The 27,149-nt window shown below is 53.9% G+C and overlaps 2 protein-coding genes across 8 annotated transcripts in view; both read left to right on the forward strand.

Annotated features, from left to right (window-relative positions):
• Positions 1-15,620, forward strand: part of KCNN1 (potassium calcium-activated channel subfamily N member 1) — a 42,072-nt gene extending 26,452 nt beyond the window's left edge. For 3 of the 6 annotated variants that reach the window (XM_027548238.1, XM_027548239.1, XM_027548236.1), the window contains exons 5-10: positions 155-296; positions 5,976-6,086; positions 6,897-7,024; positions 11,172-11,180; positions 11,404-11,473; positions 14,993-15,620. In XM_027548238.1, the coding sequence (XP_027404039.1) occupies positions 155-296; positions 5,976-6,086; positions 6,897-7,024; positions 11,172-11,180; positions 11,404-11,473; positions 14,993-15,247 (715 nt within the window). In that variant the 3' untranslated portion in view covers positions 15,248-15,620. The remainder of the gene's footprint in view (positions 1-154; positions 297-5,975; positions 6,087-6,896; positions 7,025-11,171; positions 11,181-11,403; positions 11,474-14,992) is intronic. The other 3 variants (XR_003512002.1, XR_003512003.1, XM_027548237.1) reach the window with 3 other exon arrangements.
• A 1,160-nt stretch (positions 15,621-16,780) lies between these two features.
• ARRDC2 (arrestin domain containing 2) lies at positions 16,781-25,590 on the forward strand. 2 transcript variants are annotated; one of them, XM_027548242.1, is made up of 8 exons: positions 16,781-17,533; positions 21,522-21,588; positions 21,812-21,959; positions 22,466-22,568; positions 22,657-22,913; positions 23,279-23,441; positions 23,720-23,877; positions 24,419-24,819. In XM_027548242.1, the coding sequence occupies exons 1-8, from the start codon at positions 17,275-17,277 to the stop codon at positions 24,470-24,472; spliced, it is 1,209 nt and encodes a 402-aa protein (XP_027404043.1). In that variant the 5' UTR covers positions 16,781-17,274; the 3' UTR covers positions 24,473-24,819. The 2 variants fall into 2 exon arrangements, with proteins under 2 accessions (XP_027404043.1, XP_027404041.1); XM_027548240.1 differs by lacking the exon at positions 16,781-17,533 and adding an exon at positions 20,388-21,428 and having other exon boundaries at positions 24,419-25,590.
• Positions 25,591-27,149: the final 1,559 nt, after the last annotated feature.

A 27,149-nucleotide genomic window follows, 5' to 3' on the forward strand; every position in this document is an offset into this window, starting at 1 on the left:
TTGAGCCTCCAGAGTGGTCAGCTTCCTGAGGTCAAGGCCCCCCCATGCAGTCAGATGGACCCAGGGCCCTGCCTTCCTGGCACTGCCCCTGGGGGTGTGATGATGGCAGAGAGACCACTGTGGACTGACTAGGCCCTCCCTGGCTCCCCTTCAGGTACCACGACAAGCAGGAGGTGACCAGCAACTTCCTGGGGGCCATGTGGCTCATCTCCATCACCTTTCTCTCCATCGGCTACGGTGACATGGTGCCCCACACCTATTGCGGGAAGGGCGTGTGCCTGCTCACCGGCATCATGGTAAGGTCGAGGGCCCCTGCATATCCCCACTGATGGGAGCTCACCCCATTTCGAGCTGGGCCTGCTCAGAGTTCCTCCCTGTGTCAGCCCTCCATTGCCCCCTTCCCTCTGATGCGGCATGAAACCCACCCCTTTAGGCTTCCAGGGGACATCTCTTCTTGGGTTCTTCCAGCCTGAGTCATACAGCTTCTCCTGTGCCCACCAGGCCAGATGTTGCAGTCCACTCTGAACCAAGAGTAACCATTGCCCCTTCATGCCCCACAGCCCACGTAACTCACGGCCCTTGGATCCAGGGCAAGGGGCTTGATGCTTCTGTGCCTTGGTTTCCCTGGCTGTAACCAGTGCCCACTCCTGCTTCTTGCAGGGACTCAGTCCCTTCATTTTTGTGAGATGCCTAAAGCCATGAATGCCTCAGATACCCAGTCAATACCCCCGACCCCTGCCATCACAACCCAGTTCCCCATCCTTGCCTAACTCTCAGGGTGTGCTGAGCATCCCACTGAGCTCCTTGGGTGTGAAGTTTATCTCATGTGACTCTGTGGGCCCAGGCGGCACCCCGTCTTCCCTAAAGTCTTCCTAAGTCAGTCTGCAGCAGCAGCCTTATCTTTACCATGATTTGATCATTAGGTTCCCTGCCCATCCCTTCCTTCTGGGACCTTCTTTCTCTCCAAGCTTCTTTGATCTCCATAAGTGCTTTTCCATGTTTTGAATTATTACTTGTTTGACGTATGGTAGGGAAGGCCCTGGAGAAGGCAATGGCACCCCACTCCAATACTCTCGCCTGGAAAATCCCATGGACGGAGGAGCCTGGTGGGCTGGAGTCCATGGGGTCGCCAAGAGTTGGACACGACTGAGCGACTTCACTTTCATGACTTATGGGATCCTAGCTCCCTGACTGAAGATGGAACCCACACTTTCGGCAGTGAAAGTGTGATGTTTTCACTTCACGACCACTCGACCACCAGGGAATTCCCCTGAGGTTGGAGAAGGCAATGGCACCCCACTCCAGTACTCTTGCCTGGAAAATCCCATGGACGGAGGAGCCTGGTGGGCTGGAGTCCATGGGGTCGCTAAGAGTCGGACACGACTAAGCGACTTCACTTTCACTTTTCACTTTCATGCATTGGAGGAGGAAATGGCAACCCACTCCAGTGTTCTTGCCTGGAGAATCCCAGGGATGGGGGAGCCTGGTGGGCTGCCGTCTCTGGGGTCGCACAGAGTCGGACACGACTGAAGCGACTTAGCCGCAGAAGCAGCAGCAGCAGGGAACGCCTATCCCTAGGCCCTAGTTAACACCTTCATTTTGATGCCAGAAACTTGGCCTCTGTGTACTGATTTCAAGTCAAATCTTGGAGATAGAGTTTGGGGTGAAATATAAAAGAATAGCTTTATTGCTTTGCTAGACAGAAGGGGACACAGCAGGCTTGTGCCCCTCAAAACTGTGTCCCAGCCCGGGAGGATTTGGTGAAGGGTTTCATAGCAGTGGCTCCAGGGTGGAGTTTTCCCTGGTGGTTCAGGCGATAAAGAATCTGCCTACAATGCAGAAGACCCAGGTTCGATCTCTGGATCAGGAAGGTCCCTTGGAGAAGGGAATGACTGCCCACTCCAGTATTCTTGCCTGGAGAATTCTATGGACAGAGGAGCCTGGTGGGCTACAGTCCATGGGGTTGCAAAGAGTCGGACACAACTTAGCACCTAAACAACAACAACAAATTTAATTTGCTGGAGGTGGGGTGCTGGAGTAGATTGTAAAATAACATAAGGAAACATGCATAATGCCTTTTAACTAAGAGAGGGCTGGGTCAGCTTAGCCTATAGAAGCAAGGACCCAGTGGGGGCCAGAGAAGGATGTGTACCCCCAGCTCGTGTCCAAAAAGAAAGACAAAGGGCAAAGAGGGGAGAGAGCCACGGGCCTGGGGAGATGGTGAGAACGTGAGACAGTCAACGTTCAGTGAAGGGGGCCGAGTGGACCCAATGGAAACACAGCCCCTCCTTCTGCGGGAGGAAAGAAAACCATGGTGGGGATGATGAGGGACTTTCGTAGGGACAGATACATTTCTGTACAAAGGGAAATAAGTGGCCTGGGGAGGATCATGGGGGGAATTAGGTTGACTTCCTTTGGCTTGTTTGTGTTAATTTTTTCGCAAATTGAAATTGAGCAGGACCCTGTGGGCACAGAAACCTTGCAGAGAATTGCTGATCAGGGGAGGGGATACAGAGACAGGAGAGGAGCAGCCGGGGAACCCGCAGCGCAGCCTGGGGGCAGGGCCCCGGTTCTGCCTCAGGGACACAAATATTATCTTTGAGCTCTGCTATGGAACTAAAGCCTCCAGCCAATGGAAGACGACGAAATACTTGGTAAAGCGGTCTTCATTCCAGAGAGGTCAGTTTGATAACCATGGGAATCACAGAAGCTCATCCAGAGATCACCTGAGGCCAGGTTAAAGGGATGCAGGCCCTGCACACACTCTTGAGCCTTATCTGCAACCCCCCCACCAACCTCTGCTATGAAGAACTGTGAGCATGTCAGTCTCTCAGTCATGTCCAACTCTGCGACCCCATGGACTATAGCCCACCAGGCTCCTCTGTCCATAGAGTTCTCCAGACAAGAATACTGGAGTGGGTAGCCATTCCCTTCTCCAGGGGATCTTCCTGATGCAGGGATCAAACCCGCATCTCCTGCATTGGCAGGCGAGTTCTTAACTACTGAGCCACCAGGGAAGTCCTCAGATGAACTTTACAGATAAAAAACCCGAAGTATTCAGATAAGATGACTTTAAACCCAGAAACCCTGCAGTGAAATAGAAAAGCCGTGTTCTCTGCACTGGAATGAGCCTCCTTCCAGAAACTTAGTTTGGTATTTAGCCTGCAGCTCACTCCTGGCCCTCGCCTCCAGCAAATGCAGGAGTGTTTATACCCAGGGATGCTTCTTACTTTTCTGTTACCACGTAGCCAGGTATCACATGAAGCCACACCTTGGTCTTTCAAGCCTTTCTGCTTCTTATTCTCCTTTTATTGTCTCCTCTTCCATCCTTGTCCAAGTGTGTCCCCTCCCTGTCACTGTTCCATGGCCCACCCACTTCCAAAATGTTATAAAACACACATTTGCTCATCCTTGAACTTCAGTGCATCCCAGCATGGCCTCCTCTAAACTCAGAGCCTTTTGCTGGATGTGGCGTCTGTGTTATTGTGTGGCACACTGGCCAGCAGCCCGTCTTCTTCCTGGCTGCATAGTATTCCACATGGAGGGTCCCAATATGTTCTTGACCCCAGTTGACAGGAATTTCTGTTTTTAAATTTTTATTGAAGTATAGTTTACTTACAATGTTTTGCCAATCTCTGCTTATAGCTAATGACCCAGTTACACACAGAAAACAGTCTTTTTATTGAGTATTCTTTTCCATTATGGTTTATCACAGGATACTGAGTATAGTCTCCTGTGCTGTATCAGTAGGGCCTTGTTTATCCATTCTGTATGTAACAGTTTGTATCTGCTAATCCTGCACTTCCACCCCCTCGCTTCCACCTCCCTCTCCCTGCTGACAACCACAGGTTTGTTCTCTGCGTCTGTGAGTTTGTTTCTGATCTGCAGATAGGGTCATTTGTGCCACGTTTTAGATTCCACGTATAAATGATGCCATACGGTATTTGTCTTTCTCATTTTTAGTTACTTCACTTAGTATGATAATGTCTAGTTTCCCCCATGTTGCTGCAAGAGGCATTATTTGATTCTTTTTTTGTAGCTGAGTAGTAGTCCATGGTATATACGTACCACGTCTCTATCCAGTCATCTGTCAGGGGATATTTAGACTGTTTCCATTTCTTAGCTATTGTGCATAGTGCTGCTTTGGATATAGGGGTGCATGTACCTTTGTGAATTGTAGTTTTGTCTGGGTATGTGCCCAGCAGTGGGATTGCTGGATGGTATGGTAATTCCATTTTTCGTTTTCTGAGGAACCTCCACACTGTTTACCGCAGTGACTGAACCAATGTCCATTCCCATCAACAGTGCGGAAGGGTTTCCTTTTCTCCACAGCCTTTCCAGTATTTGTTGTTTGTGGACTTTTTAATGGTGGTCATTCTGACAGGTGTGAGGAGGTACCTCATTATAGTTTTGATTTGCATTTCTGTCACAGTTGCTGATGTTGAGCATCTTTTCATATGCCTATTGGCCATCTGTACGTCTTCTTTGGAGAAATATCTATTAATGTGTTCTGCTCATTTTTCAACTGGGCTGTTTGTTTTTTGTTGTTGAGTTGTATGAGCTGTCAGTGTATTTTGGAAATTAAACCCTTGTCTGTTACATCATTTGCAAATATTTTCTCCCATTCTGTAGGTTGTCTTTTTTCTTTTTTTTTTGTGGTTTCCTTTGCTGTACAAAAGCTCGTAAGTTTGACTAGTTCCCATTTGTTTATTTTTATTTCTATTGCTTTGGAAGACTGACCTAAGAAAACACTGGTATGATTTATGTCAGAGAATGTTTTAGACAGGGCTTTTCTTGAACACAGACTCCTGAGTCCTCCCAAGACCCATATCCTGGCCAGAAATGCATGATGGGATCTCCTCAAGGGGTGGCTTTGTGCCCACCCTTCCCCATAAATGTTTGCTTCTATCTGTAAGAAAAACTAGGCACTCCCCTGGTCCCCAGGGGCTGGGTTGGGTCTCTGGCTTCCTTCCATCCTGTATGCAGCACCCACAGGAGGAAGCAGTGGGTGCGTGAGGTGCCAGAGAGAGCCCTGGTACAACCAGGGAGCCGCCTTCCGGCCCCTCAGCGGCCCCCCTCACCGGCCCCTGCCACCTGCTCCCTGGCCACTCCTGGGCTGACGACAGCTAGGTGCCCTGTGTTCCCAGGATCCCCATTCTCAGTGGCTGAATGCCCCCTTTCTCTCCCTCCTCCATCACTTTTCACTGTCCCCCACTACTCCTGCCTGGCAGCCTTGCCCTCCTCCTTGGGTCCTCCCTCCCTCCTGCCCTTCTGCCTCTCAAGTGGCCGCCAAGTGGACAAGCAAGTCCTCTCTGGCCTCCTTCCCTCACTGGGGGACTGGCTGCCATTCAGGACATACTGGGGAGTGTGGTTGCTAAGAGCAGGGAGCCCCATCACAGGGGAGACGACCCCTCCTTTTACTTCCCTGCATCCTGGGACCTAAACTTTGCCTCTGCTGTCCTGAAAATGCGCCACCATGGTCAGCTGATCTGATCTTCTTTCTCACCGCCCTTCTGACCCTACCAGTTAGCTGCATTACTGGTCAGCAACATGTCAGCTGGGTCTCTGTCTCCATCATTAGACCCCAAAGCCTGGATGGAAACTCTTCCCATCCTCCCACCTCCATGGGCATCAGCCCCAAATGGACATGCAGATCCTGCCTGCTTCTTGTCCTTTTCCTTATCTTTGAGCCTCACTTTTCCCCTCTACCCAAGAGGGTTAAGAGTGGTCCTGCCTCCTGGGCTTGTTGGGAATCAAACGGACTAATGTATGGCACAGACTCCCTGGACATTCGGTGGTATTAAGCAAGAGGGGTTTAGAGTCAGTGAACTCAGAAGATGAGATTTGCCAACCCTGCAGGTTTGGAGGGCAAAGGTGAGGGGGGAACCAGGAAGGCTTCCTGGAGGAGGGAGGGTGTCCTACTTGTGACCCATATGAGGTGGATTCTGACACACCCCCTCACCTTCTTCACGCAGGGGGCTGGCTGCACGGCACTCGTGGTGGCTGTGGTGGCCCGGAAGCTGGAGCTCACCAAGGCAGAGAAGCACGTGCACAACTTCATGATGGACACTCAGCTCACCAAGCGGGTAAGGACACCAGCCCCATCACAGCCATTTCACCTCCTGGTCCTCAAGGCTGACTCTCCCCGCCTTGCTTCCGCATGTGTGCCCATGGGTCACACCATGCTGCCTGTGTATGCCCAGAGTGCCCTGAGCTGCACCGCCATGTAAACACCTTTGAGTTGTGCACAGAGTCGTGGCTATGGCCACAGGTGTCCACTTCCATGCTCAGTCACAGCCCAGCCATGGGCCACTCAATGCGAGGCAGGCAGCCAGGTGCAACTTATAAGCTGTATAAGAGACCCACCTCAGCAGGTGGGTCTCTCTGTGCCTGTTTCCTCACATATAAAGTGAGAGAGATTCCACCATGTGTAGATTCACCAAGGTAACATTAGCAAGACGTATAGAAAGGGTCTGGCCTGTGGTGAGTGATATTAGGCACCCATGCATGCACACACACACACACAGAGTACAGATGTGGCTGGGTAAACATGGCCCTGCCTTACTGTCCCAGGACCCCAGAGGGACACTTCCATTCCAGTTTCTGGGAGTTTCTGGAAGTTTCCAGAAGTTTCCAGAGCCTTCCATAGTTTTGTGCCTACTCGGGGCTTCCCAGGTGGCTCAGTGGTAAAGAATCCACCTGCCAATGCAGTAGATGTAGGTTTGATCCCTGGGTTGGGAAGATCCCCTGGAGGAGGAAATGGCAACCCACTCCAATATTCTTGCCTGAAAAATCCCATGGGCAGAGGAGCCTGGCGGGCTAGACTCTATGGGGTCACAAAGAGTTGGACATGACTGAGCAGCAGCAGCAAGGATCTGTTCTTTCTTTGGCCTCAGGTAAAAAACGCCGCTGCTAATGTTCTCAGGGAGACGTGGCTCATCTACAAACACACCAGGCTGGTGAAAAAGCCAGACCAGGCCCGGGTTCGGAAACACCAGCGTAAGTTCCTCCAAGCCATCCATCAGTAAGTCCAGCACCTTCCCATCGCGTTTCTGTGTCCACCTGGCACAGAGGCAGCCCTGGCTCGGGGGAGGAGGCTGCAGACGAGGCCAGACGGCTCGTCGTGGCTACATACATCATGACCATTCCCGTTTGGGGGGGTCAGTTGGTTGGGGCCTACGGCTTCTGTGCTGGGTGGGATAGTGGGACCAGCACTTTTGCAGGACAGTCACCTCTGATAAATCATGCAGACCACCCAACATAAGTGGCAGGAAGCATATTTTATTCTCTGGAATAGCCAAAATGTGTTTCCCCTTGGACACGAAAGCAGTTTCCCCTTCTTGCTTTGGCTTCCAGGAAGCTCAGAATTAAATCTGTGGCCTGATTTGTATGATGTGGGGTAATCAGAGATTACTAAATTTCCTCCGTTGTCCCTTTTTCCTGAGAATTATTTAATCAAGTAGTTCTCATGTTGGCTGCTCATTGGAGTCACCTAGGGAGTGCTTTTTAAAATCCCATGGGCCATACCAAATGCCAGTTACAGTAGAGTCTGGGATACAGCCTGAGCTCAAGTTTAAGTTCCTCAGGTGAATCCAGTGTTCAGCCGGAGTTGGCAGACTTTTTCTGTAAAGGACCAGATATTAATTATTTCAGGCTTGGTGAGCCAAAATGTCTCTGTTGAAACTACTCAGCTCTGCTGTTGTAGCAGGAAGGCAGCAAGGTGAATGGGTGTAACTATGCTCCGATAAAACTTTGTTTTCTAAAACAATCAGCTGCCCAGAATTTGGCCTATAAACCATAATATGCCAGTCACTGTCCACAAGAAATATTATGTGAGTAACATTCATAGTTTAAAATTGTCTAGCACCCACATTTTTAAGAGGTGAAAAATAAATGAAATTAATTTGAATATATTTATTCAACCTAATATGTAAAAATCATTATCACTTACTAATATGTGACTAATATAAAAATCATTAATATTTTAGAAAGTTTTGATACTAAATCTTTGCAGTCTGATGGGTATTTTACACTTACAACCTGTTTTTATTCAGACGAGTCACATTTCAATATTCACTAGCTACACATAGGAGGTATGGAACAGTGTGCAGTCTAGAATTTAAACAGGTCCAAATTCTATGGGATCCGGCACTCAACAATAAATTAGAGTTGAGTCACATAGTTCCTGATTTAAAATTTTCAAGCATCTTAAGGCACTTTTCAAAATGAGCCTATGCATTCCCAGCTCTTACATTCTGGGAAACCTCATTCACAATTGGGCTTCCCTAGGACAATCAGATGGATTCTTACCCTAAGAACTCCTCAACCAGACTCAGGGGCTGATGAATCAGAGAGTGAGGAAAACAATGTTAGGGTCTGAACTAGTGCAGCAGGAATGCGATCAAGCCAGCCATAAGGAACAGAGATGGGAGGCAACACTGCCAACCCCTGTGTGAGCAGGAGAGTCGGGCAGCTTGCTGTGGGGAGATTCCAGGGTGTGGCTAGTGTGGTCAGCTACTGGGGCACCGCGGGGTAGCAGAGTGTGGCCGTAGAAGACCAGGCCGTGAGCGAGGAAGCTCAGCTAGCTAACTTTAATTTTTTAAATCCTGTTTACTCATTTTGCCTCTTTTTAAAGAATAGCTTTATTAAAGTGTAATCAACATTCAGTCAACTGCAGCTATTTAGAGTGCACAGTGTGATCAGTATTAATATATGTGTACACCCATGGAACTATCACCACACTCAAGATAATGAACAGAGTCATTGCCCTAAAAGTCTTCTTGAGCCCCATCACCCTTGTCTTTTAACTAGAGACTTTAGTCCATTAACATTTATTGTGTTTACTGCGCCATCCTTGTTTTTTTAGCTGGAGTTTAATCCATTTACATTTATTGTTACAATTGAATTAATTTCTCATGATAACAATCTCTACTTCACAAGACTGTGGGGAGGTTTAAATGGAGTGATATGCAAAAATGCCTGGCATAGTTCATGGCACAGAGCAAGTATTCAGTTACATATGGTACTCCCAACCTCTGCTTCCAGTATCACCTACGAAGCAGGGAAAGAAATCGGGGGTGTTCCTCTCCAGGGCACCCCCAGACTTCAGTGATGCCAAACACACTTGGCATCACTGTGCCCAGGTGTTTGTCCTGTTTGCCCACAAGACCCTACAGCCCTCCTTGCTGACCCTTCAAAGGTTGTTTACTGACCACAGGGTCCCAGTCTGGTCTCTGCCACCTCACTGTGGGGCCCGAGCAAGTGACTATACTACCTCAAGCTTCATTTTTCTTATCTGTAAAGTGGAAACAGTGGTGACAGCCCTCTTCTCCAGGAATGGAGTATGGATCAAACACAGTTGGGGTGACCAGATGACTTGCCTGCGCCTGTCTACCACGTAGTATTTTCTGAAAATGGGAAGTGGTGTTGTTGTTGACACCCTCGATATGTTCATTTGGTTATCCCACAAGAATTTCCTCCACCAGCTGGTGTGCCAGGCTTGGGGGGCACAGACCTGTCTCTGCTCTGGACCTTGCTCTAAGGGATATCCCTGAAAGTTCTCTGGGAGAAGTTGGAGGGTAGAAATTGAGGACAGATAGGTCAGTGGAGAAGACACCTGCTTTGTGAGTTACCTGTGTTCTTTTGCTCTGGGGCAGGACTATCTCACCTTCAGGTCCCCCTGCACCCCCCTCAAATAGTGGCCTTATAAGAACAGCTGATGAAATCAAGAACATTTGGACTAGGGCCTGAAAGATGGATGGGGTTTGGGTAGGAACCACGAGGTGGGCATGCACACCAAGGAGTGTGCCCAGTTTGGACAAAGGTGGGCAGTGGGAATGAGCACAGTGCCCAGCAGACAAGAGGTGCCGCCTGCAGGCATGAGGGAGCCATGGTGCCTTCTGAGCTGGAGAGCCCCCACGGCGGGAGTGTGGTACGAGCAGCTGGTGGAAAGAGCGAAGTGGTCTCAGAGGGGACAGACTGGGGATACAGCATAGTGTACACGTTTCCCAGGGCTCCTTTAACAAAGTACCACAAGCTGGGTGGTTTCAAACAGAATTTGTGATCGCACCTCTGGAGGCCAGAAGTCCACAGTCAAGGTGTTGGCAGGACCATTCTCCCCCTGAGGACATTAGGGGAATGTCTGTCGCGGGCATCTCTCCTAGCTGTTGGCAGCCCCAGCGCTCCTTGGCTCGTAGAAGCATTTCTCCAATCCTCTGTCTTCATATGCTCTCCCTGTGTCTTCACATCATTCTCCCTCCCTGTGTGCGTGTCCAAATTTCCCCCCTTTATAAGGATACCAGTGTACCAGTTATCTTAACCTGATTAAATCTGTAGAGACTCCATTTCCAAACAGTCACATTGTGAGGTGCTGGAGGTTAGGACTTCAGCATGTCTTTTGTGGGGACACCATTCAACCTGCAACAGGAAGGTTCCAGAGATGCCAAGAATGACTTCCCCATGGCAGGCATGTCCATGGCTCCTTAGCAAGCCTCTGTTTCATCTCCAGGGCACCCCCAGACTTCAGTGTTGGGGTGGCCTGTATCTGCCTCCACTTCTCCAGACCGAGAAGTGAGTCCTCCCCGGGTTGCTGACAACACCCAGGATGGGTGGGACCCAGGGGTCCTCTCTAAGCATCTGTCACATGTTGGATGTGCAGGGGCCTGCCTGAAATGGTCTCCCTGGGCTGGCTTAGCTGCAGAAGGGGCAGAGAGAAGGGGTGAGGACAAACCCCATGCCCACACAGGGAGCCGTCCCTAGGCCCAAGGTCCCAGAGGATGAGTGGCAGTGCAGCTTCAAGTCCTGGTAGGAGGCTAGTAGGCACCGGCTTTGCCCCCTCTGAGCCTCGGTTTCCCCCTCAGGAAATGTGTGGGCACAGTTTTCTGGACTAAATGCCATCTCCAGGGCCGGGAGCTTGGTACAGGCTGGCATACAGTGTGACTGCAGGGCTGAAGGCAGCTGCATATGCTGGGAGGGCCCTGTTGGAGAGAGGAAGCAGAGAGACGATGCATCCCTGAGGGCGGGTACCACCCCCTCAGAGGCTGGACCTCTTCCAAGAGCAAGGGCCCTGGGGTGGTGCACATGGGAGTGGGCCGGGCTGGGTACAGGCCGCCCAGCTGTGCTGAGATTAAAATTGCCTTGTGGTTTCTCTCTGCTCCGCTGGGTCCCACCAGAGCGCAGAAGTAAGTCTCTTCCCTGGGGGTTAGTGCATGTCTGCTGAACCATCCCCCAGGCCCTGCTGCCCTCTGCATGCCAGGAGGGGACGGGCTGCAAGGGGACCTCCGCTTGCCCCTCATCCCCCAACTGCATACCCCACAAGGTGACTCTGGGTGGGGTGAGTTGCATGGGAGACCCCTGACCCCGCTGCAGCCTCTGCACAACCCCACCTGCCCACCTGTCCCCCAGGCTCCGGAGTGTGAAGATTGAGCAAGGGAAGCTGAATGACCAGACCAACACACTTGCAGACCTGGCCAAGGTGAGGAGGGCAGGGCAAGGTGGGGCAGCTCCGGGGGCCAGAGGGGGTTGGTTGGGCCTTCAGGGGAGGAGGAGAAATGTTAATTGCTCAGTCATGTCTGACTCTTCTGTGACCCCATGGACTGTAGCCTGCCAGGCTCCTCTGTCCATAGAATTCTCCAGGCAAGAATACTGGAGTGGGTTGCCATGCCCTTCTCCAGGGGATCTTCCCAACCTAGGGATCCAACCTGGGTCTCCTGCATTGCAGGACGATTCTTTACTGTCCGAGCCACTGGAGAAGCCTGGTAAAGGAGGAGGAGGGGGAGGGGGACAGGGAGGAGGAGCGGGGTGTTCAGTAAAGAACCAGGCCCAGCTCCTGCCAGGGAGGTAGGAACAGTGCTGGTGCTCATGGTACAGGCCAGGGGTGCAGGGCAGGGAGCAGCCACTGTGAACATGAGCCCTGCCTGCAAGGGTCCACTGTGACCAGAGGCTCCAGTTGTTAGAGAGATGCCAGAGATCTACATCTGTGTGTAAAATCTTTACTTTGGAATGTTGGCGGCTATTTTACACTTTTAACTAATAACTCTAATAAGAATATGTAACTAGTGGGCTGAATTGGTGAAGTGGTACTTTCATATTTAGAAACGTCAGCTACATACAGGCTCTAAAGTTTAAGAGAAAAACAAATTTCTTTTGCTATGAATATACATTCTAATTATAGACTTCCCAAGCGGCTCAGTGGTAAAAGAATCCACCTGCCAATGTAGAAGATACAGGTTTAATCCCTGGGTCGGGAAGATCCCCCAAAGAAGGAAATGGATACCCACTCTAGCATTCTTGCCTAGAGAATCCCATGGACAGAGGTGCCTGGTGGACTATAGGCCATGCAGTCGCAAAGAGTCAGACATGACTTGGCGACTAAATAAGCAAGAGAGCAGAGCCTCAGGAGAAAGCTTATTTGTATAGCAATTAATATCTTTGAGGAGATTAAAGTTAATTGCCAGAGCTCTGTAAGATCAGTTTGTGTTAGAAATGAATCTGTTTGTTAGTTCTAACGTCAGGTCCCATCCGATTTCTTGCTTTGTGTTCATCCATTAAAAGATATGTCAACTGACTCAACTTCAGTTGGGCAAGCTCTTAGAATATTTGTCACAGTCTTCTCAACTCCCGGGGTTCCCTGGCAGCTCAGAGGTTAAAGCGTCTGCCTGGAATTCAGTTGGGCAAGCTCTTAGAATATTTGTCACAGTCTTCTCAACTCCCGGGGTTCCCTGGCAGCTCAGAGTTTAAAGCGTCTGCCTGGAATTCAGGAGACCCGGGTTTGATCCCTGGGTCGGGAAGATCCCCTGGAGAAGGAAATGGCAACCCACTCCAGTACTCTTGCCTGGAGAATCCCATGGAGGGAGGAGCCTGGTAGGCTACAGTCCATGGGGTCATAAAGAGTCGGACACGACTGAGCGACTTCACTTTCACTTTCCCAGCCCCCGTCTGCCCTTTCACAAATAGTTCACATGTGAACTTTGCTAATTGACTCCATCTCCTAATCAATTAATAGATCTGAGCCTAATTTAATATTATCCTTAGGAAATGTGAAGTCCTCTTCTATTTTACTAGTCATACTCATCACATTTTGGACTCACTCTCTTCATCATTAGCAAGAGAATGCAATTTAAGGGAGTTCCCTAGTAGCCTAGTGGTTAGGATTCTAGGCTTTCACTGCTATAGCCCCAAATTCAATCCCTGGTCAGAGAACTGAGATCACGCAAGCCATGCAGTATGGCCAAAATAAAAAAAGAATGCAATTTAATTTAATACTAATCTACATGAACTTAATTTGGAAGGGAATGTTCTAGAAGCCTGAAGAAATAATTCAGTTGGTAGTAGAAAGAGCATAATCCTAAGAGCGTGTAGAAGTCCTTGGCCAATTAATTTGATGCGAATGAGATAACAGCTCCAAATATATATATTAAATGCCTTTGAAAAACTCAGGTATATTATAGTCTGGATTATCCATTATCACACTTACTTCATGAGTATAGATGATTAAAATGTGAATTGCTAACAGTTATTTAAACCTGTAATTACAGCAGTATGCTCCTCTCAAAATACATTTAAGGAAGGTTTCTTTGAAGTAAGTCTTTCACTGGATTGGATGATATGGTTTCTAATTTTTTTAAAAAATTTAACGAGGTTAAAATGTTTTCCAGTATTAAGTTTTAATGCTTTCCAAGGTTGCTGATTTAATTTGTATCTCTCCAACGAAAACAAAATATATGTTCTAATAAAAACTTAAACCTCAGAGAGGGCCAAAAAGAACCATCCAGCGGCTGTTTGTTCAGTTGCTCAGTCGTGTCCAACTCTTTGTGACTCCATGGACTGCAGCCTGCCAGCCTCCTCTGCCCACAGAATTCTCCAGGCAAGAATACCTGAATGGGTTGTCATTTCCTTCTCCAATCCAAGGGCTGGATGCTTCCAGATGTTACTCCCTGGCCTTGGGAACTGTGTGGTCCCTTGAGGCAGGCTGGGATGAGGCTTTGTGGCCCTAGGAGGGCCCCAGAGGCATTTGTTCACCCTGGGATGGGATTTGCTTACCAGTAACAGGAAAGGGTGGAAGGAATGGCCCAGGTAAAGATTCAGGGCTGAGAGGCTGTGGGTACGGTGCGGAAAGAAGGAGCTGTGGTGTGGATGACCAATCTCCCTCCCACAGAGCCAGAGCATGGAGAGGGAGGGTGGGGTGACAGAAGCCTGAGGCCCAGAATGGGTGGTGAGCTGCGGACCAACCCCGGAGGGCGGGTGGGTAGCGGGGCAGGAGGGTCTAGTCTGCAGGGAGCTGGGCTGAGAATGGAACCACGGTCTAGCGCCACCTGGTGGCTACAGCGACATCTGCACCAAGGGCTGTCCATGTGTGTCCCACCTCCCCCTACAACTCCCCGGCTCATCTATCTGGACACCCCTGCTTGCTGGGTTGTGAGAAGCAGTCGAGGTGGCAGGGACACCCCACCACTTGCTGTAACAGTGGCTGTTGTGGCGGTCGTGTCCCCTGGTCTGTGATGGAGTCAGATCCTTGGTGCGGTCACCTCTCCCCAAGACCCCCATCCCCCCCTCCCCAGTCTAATGTGGGAAGCGGGGGACAGTTTACAACCTAGCCTCCTCCCCCTCGACCATGTTCCCAGCCTGGAACAACGTCAGTCCAGAATCACCCAAGACCACCCTCTGATTTTATGCACCATGTGGCTAGTTCATCCCCTCAGAGCAACTCTGGTCACACCCACTGGGCCCCAGGACCCCCCTTGACCTTCCCCTGGACTGCTGGGCCCGAGCCTGGCATTCAAGACCTGTGTCTCGCCTCACCTGCTCTCCTGCCACTCCCTGGGGTCCACCCAAGAGACCTTGGGCTGGGCTGGTAGTGCACTTACAGTTGTCCCTCACGTAGGTCCAGTTAGTGGGTCACCACCCAGCCGGGCTGCCCTGCCGTCTCTCTGTGCCCATCCCTCCCTCTCTCTCACCTGGTTTCTCCTCTCTCTCCCGCCTCTCTGTTCGGCAGACCCAGAATGTCATGTACGACCTCATGTCCGAGCTGCACGCCCAGCACGAGGAGCTTGAGGCCCGCCTGGCTGCCCTTGAAAGCCGCCTGGATGCGTTGGGCACCTCCCTGCAGGCCCTGCCTGGCCTCATCGCCCAAGCCATACGCCCACCCCCACCCGCCCTGCCTCCCTGGCCTGGCTCCGGCCCCCTAGACCAGGTGGCTCGGAGTCCCCCACACTGGTGGCCACCCGTGGCCCCTTCAGACTGTGGGTGACAGCCCTGCCTGCCACCGGACCCCTCAATTTTGGCCATCGTGTGGCCGCCACTTCCACGCCATCCAAGAAGCCCTGTACAGTGGCGCCTCTTGGAGTTCAAGGAGCCGAAGCTGAGTTGGGCTGAGTGGACTGGGGCCCGAACCACTGCACCCCACCCAGACTGTTCAGGCAGAGAGTAGGGCCAGACGGCAGGGGAGGGCAGGTCGGCTTCCTCCCTGATTGGAGCTGGGGGAGCTTGGAGCTTCCTCTGGTCCCCTGATTCCCGTGGTACGCCCCTCCCCGACCCTCGGCTCTCTCCAGGCCCCGGGTGGGTGTGGGGCAGCCAGGAGAGGGGTCCTTGCCAGTTCCAAATAAAGCAGGACCCGCCCACTTGCTGCCTGTTGTGTGTGGCTGGTGGACACTCGTATCATAACATGGGAAGTGGATACCAGGGCCCTGGGGATTCCAGACCGCATGTGGGGGTCAAGGTGAGCCCATCCCATCCTAGCCTAGTGGTCTCCCAGGCCTGAACTCCACACCTCCCTGAGGACACCTGGTACCAAGAAAGGGACCCTGCAGAGAGCAGGGCCCAGCCCTGGCCCGCAGGGGAAGTGGATAGTCAGGACGTCCCTCCAGCTCGCTTTGCCAGAGCACCTTGTAGGGGCCAGGCTCCAGCGGGACTGTAAGTCACGGTCCAGAGGGGGAAGTGACATGAGTGAGGAGGGCCATTCTGTTTTTGATGAATGTGGATTGAGCACCTGCTGTATACAGACAGTATAATGACGAGTCTTCACCAGAACCTGACCAGGGTAGGATGGGGAGACACAGAGAAGTGAAACCATCTGTCTGGGGCTACGGAGTGAAGGGGGATGAGCCAGGATTTACATTCAGGGGTCCACAGGCCAAGGGGAAGAATGGACTCGTTGGAGGTCACTCCATGGGGAGGGGACTGCTGTGATCCTGGGCTTAGAGAGGCCTCTCTGGGGCAGAATGGAGGGGAAGGTCTCAGACAAGTAGAATCAGAAAGGTCCTTCCAGGCCTTGGGCTCAGAGTCCTGGAGTCAGGTGCGGAGGCAGGCTCTTGGCAGATGCTGGGCCCTGTGGAGAGGGAGGCTACTCTGGATCCAGCTGAGAGCCCAGGCTCTGGCAGCCTCTGATAAAGCCATGGGCCACCTGCCTGGGGGTGATAGGTGGGACACAAGAACAAGAAGGACCCGGGGAGGTGTCGGTGGGCTGAGGTAAGATGTGGGTTCGAGTCCCGAGTCAGCCACCGCTGGGTGCCTCTGGGCAGCGACTGCCCCTCTGAGGGGCCTCAGTTTCCTCTTCTGTGAGATCAGGTGCTGAAAACAGCACAGGGCTCACCCTTGGGGACACCCAGTCTGATGGAGAAGGCACAACAGAGAACACACAGCAGTCACAAACACATTGGCCAGAGCAACAAAGAATTAAGTCCAGAGCATGTCTCCGAGGAGGTGACATTTGGACATGGAGACCTGGAGAAGGGCGTTCCTAGCAGCAACCGCCAGCGCAAAGGCCAAGAAGCAAGACCCGAGCTTGGTGTGTTTGGGGAACAACCAGATGATGGCAGGAAGGCCGGGGAGGAGGCTGGGGCCGCGCCGGGTCCAAAGGTGCCGGGCAGGGGACGAATGAGTCCATTAGACAGATCCCGGGTGGTGGCCTCCGCTCCGCGCCAGCCACATCCGCCCCCGCCCGCCTCTGACTCAACAGCGCCTACCCTGCAAAAACAGGACCCGCCCCGCCCTGGGGGGTAGCAAAGTCAAACGCGCGGACACGCGGGCGGCACGTCCCCGGAGGCCCGAGCGCGTCACGAGGGCGGACACGGAGGACCAGGAAGTCAGCCAACCGCGCGCCGGCCCGGGGCCGGCGGCGTCCACACAAGTTCGCAGAAGCAGGAGAAAGCTCGGGAGGGGCGTCCGGCGCGGCGAAGACCAGCACTGAGACCAGAGAGGTCGGCAGACGCTGCCCAGCAGCGCGCCGGGCGGAGCCGCTCCGGGACACCATCCCCGCCGTGCGCCCTGGCCACCGCCATGCGCCCGGGGGGCGTGCGCAGCTTCGCGCTGGAGCTGGCGCGGGGCCCGGGCGACGCGTACCGCGGCGGGGAGCGCCTGTGCGGCCGGGTGCTGCTGGAGGTGGCGGCGCCGCTGCGGGTGCTAGCGCTCGAGGTGGCGGCGCGCGGCGGGGCGGTCACGCACTGGCTCGAGGGCCGAAGCGTGGGTGTCAACGCCGTCTCCAGCGACTACGCGGCCGCCGAGACGTACCTGCGACGGCGGCAGCTGCTGCTCCGAGGTGAGCCGCTCATGTCCCCCACCCCCGAGCCAGAATCCCTGCCACCGACCCCTCTTCTCAGGTCTGGGCGCCCCTTTCCAAGCTCTTTAGAGGCCGTGTGGGCTGGCAACCCTTCTCAAGAGGGGGATTGTCTTACCCGGACACTAGGAGTCCCTTGACCTAGAGGATATGCGGTGGAGACATCCCCCCCAACCCCACCCGCCCCGCCCCATATGGAGTCTGAGGGTGTTAGCAATCGCTTGCCCTCCCGATTCAGCAGTGAGGAATCAAAGGGATCAGGACAAAGTTTTGGGTGAAGTGGAAAAGTATAGTTTTACTGCTTTGCCAGGCAAAGGGAGACACACCTGGCTTCTGCCTTGAAAAACGATGTCTCCACCCCAGAAAACTAGATGAGGGGTTTTATAATAGTGGCTCAACACTGGGGGTCTTTGATAACATTAAGGTGTGAGCAGGGCTTGCAGGCCCTTAATCTCATCTCAGGTGGTCGGTCTTCTAATCTCTGTGAGCATCTCTGTTCCCTGTAATCTTGTCTCAGGGGGTTTCTTGGCTTTTCTCTTGATTAACAACTGTTCAAACCCACCCTATGAAACTCAGGAAAGGTTATTGGGGCTGGAGTCAAGAAATGGTGTCAGAAAGGCCTCTGTGCCTGGGAGCCCCACAGGACCCCCTCGGTTTCAGGGGACCCCTTGGTGGAGCTAGGAGATCCTCCTCTCTAAACTCCAGGATGTCTCATTAGCCCCAGGCCTGGGGGCTCTGATTCCCAAAGAAGGCCCGTGTCTCACCCCCGGCCAGTGACCTTTACCAACGTTTACATGAAGGGTTGTTTGCTGGATTGGAGATTTTGGTGGTGTTTGCAGGTAAGGGGGTGGGAATGCATCCGAGGCAGGGAGAAGACTTGGGGTAGGGTCAGATCAAATTAGGAGTCCTGGACATGTCCCTGCTTGCTCTGAACCTCGGTCCTCCTCCCTTAGGCCATACAGCCAGTTGAGAGCAGAAGTAGGGGAGGGCAGGGACAGAAAGAGTAAGTCTGTGCTCTAGCACCTGCTGTGTGGCTGAAGAGGATGTTGGCCTCTCTGGGCTGTTGGCTACTTCTTCAGGGAAGGCAGACCTCACTATACCCATCTGCAAGATAGGTAGAAACAGGATGCAGCTTTCAAATCTGGCTCCCTGCCACAGCACCCTTACTTCCGGCCCTGCACACACTAGATGCTTTGCCTACAGACTTATTACTTTGTCCAAACTGCCGCCAGGTGTGGGAGGCTCTCACGCTGTGAAAACCAAAGCATAGCTGGCATGGAATGAGGCAATAAGGGGCCCTGTAAGCACTTCCCTTTCCTTGAGACTCAGGGAAATCGGAGCTGGTCTCACCCTCCAGCCCTCCTACTCCCACTCAATGGTGGCTTCCTTAAGATACTGGAGGAGTGAAGCAGAGTTGCTGTGTGACTTCTGGTGAGTCCCTGCTCCTCTCTGGGTCTCTGGGGGAACCCATCTGTGAAATGGACTGAGGACACTGGCTCAGAATGAACCTTCCCAGGATTACCCTGGCAGTCCAGTGGTTAAAACTCTTGAGCTTCCATCGCAGGGGGTGTGGGTTCAATACCTGGTACCTGGTCAAGAAACTAAGATCCCACAAGTCTTGTGTGACCAAAAAGAAAGTATGAGCCATCCCATGCCCCCAAGGTCACTCTATTCCCTGCCTCCTCCTGGGCCTGTGGCCTCCTGTCTTCTTTCTAGACTTCACTTGGCCCTGGGAGAAGGTCGAGTGCCTTATTTCAGCCCCAGAGCCCTCCACCAGGCTGATCCCTGAGTAGACAGCCTCTACCCTTCTCTACCGGTTTGCACTGACTGGTTGTGTTGGTTATGGCCGCCTCCCACTGGGGGTGTCCTGGCCTCAGCGGGGTTCCAGCCAGGCTGAGCCAGACTCAGAAGGGATGGCCAAGGTAAAGGGTTTTAGGACTTCCTAAAGGAAATCAGCCCTGAATATTCATTGGAAGGACTGATGCTGAAGCTGAAGCTCCGATACTCTGGCCACTTGATGGGAAAAGCCAACTCATTGGAAAAGACCCTGATGCTGGAAAAGGTTGAGGGCAGGAGGATGGTTTCATGACATGAGTTTGAGCAAACTCTGGGAAATGGTGAAGGACAGGGAAGCCTGGTGTCTGCAGTTCTGCTGCGGCTGCTAAGTCGCTTCAGTCGTGTCCGACTCTGTGCGACCCCAGAGACGGCAGCCCACCAGGCTCCCCCGTCCCTGGGATTCTCCAGGCAAGAACACTGGAGTGGGTTGCCATTTCCTTCTCCAGTGCATGAAAGTGAAAAGTGAAAGTGAAGTCGCTCAGTCGTGTCCGACTCTTAGCGACCCCATGGACTGCAGCCTACCAGGCTCCTCCATCCATGGGATTTTCCAGGCAAGAGTACTGGAGTGGGGTGCCATCGCCTTCTCCTGCAGTTCATGGGGTGGCAAAAAGTTGGATACGATTTAGGGACTCAACAAGGTAGGGAGTGGGTTCAAGCAGCAATGTATGACGCTGCCACCAGAGGGCGCAGGCACTTCGCAGATCGCGTACTTCCAAGCTTCCGACTTGGAAACCCTACTTAAGGTTCCTCTCTCTGTGTAAACAGGTCCAGAGAGTGGTTACCGTCCCGGCGATTCCATGAGCTCCCCCGGTACTTGGCTCTGTCTGTGAGGGGAAGAGCTGGGTCAAAAGAGCAAACAGAAGTTTGCGGAGGCGGGGAGGGTGGGTAATGGGGGTGGAGAGGGCAGGTGCTGAAAGTTTGGAAAGGAACGTGGGGCAAAAGCGCTGAGGCGCCGCTGAGTGGCAGTGTGTCAGGGGCGGGTGGATGAGTCGGGAGAGAGGCTCTGGGAGGGGTCGAGTAGGGCTACACCGCGATTCGTGCACAACTCTCTGAGGTCGGGGCTGATTTTGTTCTGGCTCTACAAACTGGAACTCAGGCTCCGAGATGTCATTAGACCAGGTCACCCAGCTAAGCGGGTTTCAAATCATAGGTAGGGGCAGCAGGCGCCCAGTGTTGGGAGGCCCCGACCACTTCTTCCTCCCTCCCCCATTGCACGGGGTGGGGGGTGGGGGGGCCGAGCTGAGGCCCGAGGTAGCTAGTCCTAGACTCTCAGGGACCTGGCCGTTTCCTCCAGCCCCGGCTGGACATGCATCGAGTCACGTCTGCAAGTGGCGGACGGTAGATGATTAACCCGACGGCAGAACGCTCTTGCTAGGTGACCTGGCCTCGGTTTTTCCTGTTCACCCCTGCAGTCTGAGAGATACTTGTTCTGTGCCGCGATGCTTGTCTCATCCCAGGGTCCAAGAGGGTAGAAGGCCGCCAGCCGCAAGCCGGGGCTTTTGTTATTTTGCTCCAAGCCTGGGCAAGACCACACCTCTTGCCGCGCCATTGGCGTATTCCCCTCCGGGGGCGGGACCTGCGTCTCGCCCCGCCCCTCCCGCCGTATAAATGCGGCGCCGGCGCAGGCCGTGAAGAGTCTCTGGTCCGACCTTGGAGTGCGCCTGCGCGCGCCTGGTGGGCTCCTGTCCTGAGGCTGCAGCCCTAGAGCCGCCGTGCCGCGGGTTCGAAGCCAGGGGCCGCTCGCCGCGAGTTCGTATCCCCGCGGCGATGCTGTTCGACAAGGTGAAGGCATTCGTAGTGCTGCTGGATGGTGCTAGCGCGGGCTCTGAGCCCGTGTTCAGCGGCGGCCAGGCGGTGGCCGGCCGAGTGCTTCTGGAGCTAGCGGGCCCGGCGCGAGTGAGCTCCCTGAAGCTGCGCGCGCGGGGTCGCGCCCATGTGCACTGGACCGAGTCTCGCAGCGCGGGCTCGAGCACGGCGTATACGCAGAGCTACAGCGAGCGCGTGGAGGTTGTGAGCCACCGTGCCACGCTACTCGCGCCAGGTACCAGCCGGGGGACCCTTGCACTGCGCTTGCTGTGTGCTCCGGGAGCCCCTTCGCAGCCACTGAGCCGCCCCCTCTTACTCCTACCTGCAGGCACTGGAGAGACCACAACGCTGCCTCCTGGGCGTCATGAATTCCCATTCAGCTTCCAGCTGCCACCGTAAGTCGAGTGGGGTGCAGGATTGTGGGGGAGCCTCTAAGTGTCCCTAAGTCTGCAGCCCCTTCCAGGTTTGGGACTCCACTGCTCGGTATATGGGGGCCACTGAGACCCAAGATTGTCTCCCTGGGAGGCCCCCCAGAGTGTCTCCTGTCTCTCATCCCCCAAAGCCTTTGGGGATCTCCCACCTGGGTGTCTCTGGGTCTTACCTTCCGTCCATCCCCAGGACGCTAGTGACTTCCTTTGAAGGCAAACACGGCAGTGTCAGATACTGCATCAAAGCCACCCTCCACCGGCCCTGGGTCCCTGCCCGTCGGACAAGGAAGGTGTTTACTGTTATTGAGCCTGTGGATATCAACACACCGGCTCTGCTGGTGAGTGGCTGCCCTTGGTGGGTTGGGGGCGTCGCAGGCAGGGTCCTGGCTCCATGGTGATTGGCTCCTCGCTCCTCCCTTCACAAAGTGGGGGTCATAGCTGAGCCCTGGCAGGGAGGGAGGCAGGCATGGGAATGCCGGTGGAGCTAGGTGCAAGAACCAGCTGCGCCAGTTTGTTTGGTGGCTCCGAGTGAGTGTCTCACCCTCTCTGAGCCTCCCACACGTCACTTGTCTGTGAAAGGGGGCGCAGTCAGGGCTTACAATAGTAATGGCTTACTGAGCACTCGTTAACACACTAAGTGCCTGGCTTGTTCACTTGTTTATAGCTTAATGAGATGGGTCACGTTCCTGGATCCATTTTGCAAACAGACTGTTAGAAACCAGGATGCTTGGCCCTGCCTCAAATCTTCCTTCAGCTGAGGGTGGTTTAGAAGCTCCACAGGGTCTGTGGTTGGTACAATGGGACCCGTTTCACATCCTTTTCCTTCCCCGCCACCCCCGACCAGGCCCCTCAAGCCGGAGCTCGGGAAAAGATCGCCCGATCCTGGTACAGTAACCGTGGCCTTGTCTCCCTCTCAGCCAAGATCGACCGCAAGGGCTACACACCAGGTAACAGGTGGGAGGGCCTGGATTGGGAAGAAGGCCAGTGTCAGGGTTGCAGGTGGGGAAACTGAGGCCCTGCGGTTCCACCTAACAGGTGAAGTGATCCCTGTCTTCGCTGAGATCGACAACGGCTCCACGCGCCCCGTGCTGCCTCGGGCAGCCGTGGTCCAGACCCAGACCTTCATGGCGCGAGGTGCCCGAAAACAGAAGCGAGCCGTGGTGGCTAGCCTCTCGGGGGAGCCTGTGGGCCCCGGGCGGCGGGCGCTGTGGCAGGGCCGGGCTCTGCGGATCCCTCCCGTGGGTCCTTCTATCCTGCACTGTCGTGTGCTGCACGTGGACTATGCCCTCAAGGTAGAGTATCCTCAGAGGCCGGGGTGGTTGCATTTGCTGTGTCCCTGATGCTGCGAAAGATGGAGGGCAGGAGGAAAAGAGGGAGACAGAGGATGAGATGGTTGGATGACGTCACTGACTCAATGGACATGAGCTTGAGCAAACTCAGGGAGATGGTGAAGGACTGGGAAGCCTGGCCTGCTACAGTCCATGGGGTCATGGAGTTGGACACAACTTAGTTACCGAACAGCAACAACAACCAGCCTGGGGTCCCCTTCCCTCCTTGAGGCTAGAGCCGGGACCTCTGGGCCTGCTCCTGTAAGGAGGAGCACGTGGCCAAGGCTGCCCGCGTGACTGGTCTTCTGAATTGCGGTACTTCCCTCCAGGTCTGCGTGGACATCCCGGGCTCATCCAAGCTGCTCTTGGAGCTCCCACTGGTCATCGGCACCATCCCTCTGCACCCTTTCGGCAGCCGCTCATCCAGCGTGGGCAGCCATGCCAGCTTCCTGATGGACTGGGGGCTGGGGATCCTGCCAGAGCGGCCTGAAGGTGAACTTTCCCTCCTGCTGTGGGTGGGCATGGGTGGGAGAGAGGCGAGGGCCTGGCTGACTCTCTTCCCTTCCAGCTTCGCTTGCTGCCCCCATCTGTAGAAGTGCTCTGGAACGATCATGTTGGCAACCTGAGTCCCCCCCAGGAATCCCAATCCAGGGGCACACAGCCCAGTAGCCCCAGAACTGGCACACGCCAGCTCCACCTGGCCATTGCCCCCGATGCTGGGGCTCCCATCCTCCTCTACCAGCCTCACCCACCCTGTCTCTCAATTCCAGCCCCTCCCGAGTACTCCGAGGTGGTGCCTGACGAGGAGGTGGCAGCCATGGAGCAGAGCCTCTTGCCACTACTACAGGACCCTGACATGAGCATGGAAGGCCCCTTCTTTGCCTACATCCAGGAGTTCCGCTACCGCCCACCGCCCCTGTACTCCGAGGTGAGCTTGGGGATTCAATAAGCCCCTGTGCCTCTCCAAGGCCCTGGGAGCCAAGAGGAGGGGAAGGAACCACAGGTGAATCTTCAGTAATGGTAGAACTCCTCGGGGCTTCCCTGGTGGTCCAGGGAGGAATCCACCTTCCAAGACAGGGTTCGATCCCTGGTCGGGCCGGTAGGATCCCACATACTGTGAGGCAGTCAAGCCCATGCACCCCAACTACTAAGTCCTCGAGCCTCAACTTGAGAGCCCGAGTGCTGTAAACTACAGAGCCCACACGCTCTGAAGCCTGCACCATCACCACTAGAGAGAAGCCTGTGTGCATCGATTAAGACCCGATGCAGTCAAAACTAAATTTCTTCTATTTTAAAGTGATAAGAGCATCTTCTACGTCCTGTTCAGGGCCTGAATCCACTTTGCATCTCAGTCTGTTCTTAAGTGTTGCTCCCTAACCTAGGGTGGGAGTGGAGATCCAGGGGGATGGGGTGGGGGCGTTTCTGAGCCTCCAGGGCCTCCTGAGACTTGATGGGATCATTTCTGGCAGGAGGATCCAAACCCACCCTCAGAGGCCCGGAGGCCACGCTGCATGACCTGCTGAGTGTCGAGTGGAAACTTCAAAGGATACGGTGTTTACACATGCTTCCAGCCACCACGGACATGAGCAAGGAGCGGCTAGATGAAGAACAGACTCCGGGCTGACTACACTGAAGTTGGGGAAACTGAGTCTCAGAACAAAACAGGGCCGTTCCAACATCACACAGAGGAAGAGCCAGTCTGGAGTCTTGACACATCTGGACTGGTCCTCATAAGGTACCAGATACCCACAGTAGGATCTGAGAAACCATTCAACCTGTCTGCGTCGGCCTGTGTTCCCTCAGAAGCCTCCAGACTGGGAGCGACAGAACCAGACATAAATACTTCCAGACCCACAGGACCAGAGGAAAGGACCCCGAGCTGGGAGAGTCCAAAGACGGAGTGGAGAAGGCTTCCTGGGGAAAGGGCATTTTAGCTAAGGCTTTGGTGTATGAACAAGAGCTTGGTAGGCAGGCAAGCAAGAGGAAAAGTCGAAGAAGGTCAGAGCTGACTGATGTTTGGAGACCGTCCCCTTCATCTTTGGAGTGGGGCTCAGAGAGCATCTTTGGCATATGGGCTCAGTCGAGGCCATAGTGCAAGGTCCGGGAGGCGAGAGGGCCCAGGAACGAGGCATTCAGGAAAGCAGGTCATCAGGGCCATGTGGGGCTGAAGGGTGGCAGGTGCAGCGACTCCAGCCTTAAAACCTTTGAAAACCAGAGACTCCTATCCCAGGCTGGAGCGCCTGGGTGCCTCCACACACTCCAGCACATGAGCACTGCCTGGGTACTGCATGGCCTGAAAAACACAGGTTCAAAGGCAGACAGACAAGACCGGCTACATAACTTGCAGAATGAAGCCGTGGGGCCACTTGTTCAAGAATTAAGAATTTCAAGACAGGGACAGCAGAGCATTAACCCAGGCTGTGGGGACAGAAGTCAGCCTGGGGTGACAGAGTAGGGCCACAGTATGCTTCTGAACACCCCCTGTGTCCCAGAGGGACACAACATGATGGGCAGCTGGACAAGCCTCCAAGTGCAGAGACCCGGCGGAGGCAGGGCCCCTGCCTGGGACTCCACATTTCGGATAAGCCTTAAATTGTTCTCTTTTGTACATTTTTTAAAAAATAAAAGTCACAGAGGAAGAGCTTGGGCTTAGTGGTTTATCGCCCCCAGGTGCTGAGAAAGTTGAGTGGCCTTGACCACCGTCTTGGGTCTGGATCAGATGAAATTCCAGGCTAAGGAGGGTTGAGGGGCCCATTGACCAGAAGGTGAAGCTGAGATTCAAGGACAGAGGGAGACTGACACCACATCTCTCCCTTAGTGTGGTTGCAAGGCTGGGGGCAGAACTGGCGGAGGCCTCATCTGTCTCCTCAGAGTGGAGCCGAGCAGGTGGGAGGGAGGCCAGAGGCAGGAGGATCCTGCCTGTCTGCGGAGTCTGGGCTGTTTCTGCTTTTGTTGTCATTGTTTAGTCACTCAGTCTTGTCTGACTCTTTGCAACCCCATGGACTGTAGCCTGCCAGGCTCCTCTCTGTCCATGGGATTTCCCAGGCAAGCATACTGGAGTGGGTTGCCATTTCCTTCTCCAGGGGATCTTCCTGACCCAGGGATTGAACCCACTTTTACTGAGATTCAATTCATTTGCCATTTGTAAGTCTGCTTAGCATTTAGGACCTTTCCAATATTGTGCCACCATCACCTGTAATTCCCAATTATGCTCATCAGCCCCAAAGGAGACCCTGTCCCCATGAGCCGTCACTCCCCATTCCCCCAGAGGAGACCCTGTCCTGAGGAGCCGTCACTCCCCATTCCTCCTCCCTTAGCCCCAGGCAACCACTCATCTGCTTCCTTTGGTCTCCGAATTTGCCTGTTCTGGACATTTCATGTAGATGAGCTCATCGAATATGTGGCCTTTTGTGTCTGGCTTCTTTCACTCAGCATGAAGTTCAGCCACTTTCATTGCAGCAGGAATCCATGCTTCGGTCCTTTTGATGGCCAAATGATATTCCATTGTGTAGATGCACCACGTTTTATTATCCACTCAGCCTCTGTTGATGGACATTTGGGTCATTTCCACCCCCTGATAACTGGGACTCAAGTGACTGTGGTTGTGCTTGGACGGGGTTCGTCTGAGTACCCACAGAGCTCTAGGGCAGCTCTAGTGGCCTGGAGGTTGTCGCTTTTCTGGAGCTGCAGGTGTGGAAAGTGAGTCCAACAGAATGAGGTAGCTTGCCCAGGGTCACATAGTGTTGGAGCTGCCACTCAAAATCGCCCCGGAACGCTGGAATCCAGTGCAACTCAGGCTCCTCCCCAGACCAGAGGCCCCGCCCCCTTGGGCGGGGCCCAATTAGACCACCCGCTACAGCCTTGACTTTCTGCCCACCAGTCTTCCGAAAGCAGTGAAAATTAACTAGCAGCCCAGAGTGACCGTGGGTGGGGCTGAGGGGCAGGATTGAGGACTGGGGAGACCCTGGAGCAGGACACTAGGAGCTCAGTGTTCAGGCTTTGCTCTCTGTGGTGATGGGTTCGGAAGTCACTTGCTTCTGAACCTCAGTTTCCCCATCTGAGGCTCTAGGACACTTCCTCTTAACATCAATCACTCTCCTCCCTGGTCTAAATTTAGGCCCTGATTCCCAACATCTCCTGGTCTTGGGGTCCACCTAGTCCTCCCAGTCCAGCAGTATCTGCCCTGGGTAGCTGATTGGC

This window comes from Bos indicus x Bos taurus, chromosome 7, assembly GCF_003369695.1.
Source record: "Bos indicus x Bos taurus breed Angus x Brahman F1 hybrid chromosome 7, Bos_hybrid_MaternalHap_v2.0, whole genome shotgun sequence".
NCBI lineage: Eukaryota > Metazoa > Chordata > Mammalia > Artiodactyla > Bovidae > Bos > Bos indicus x Bos taurus.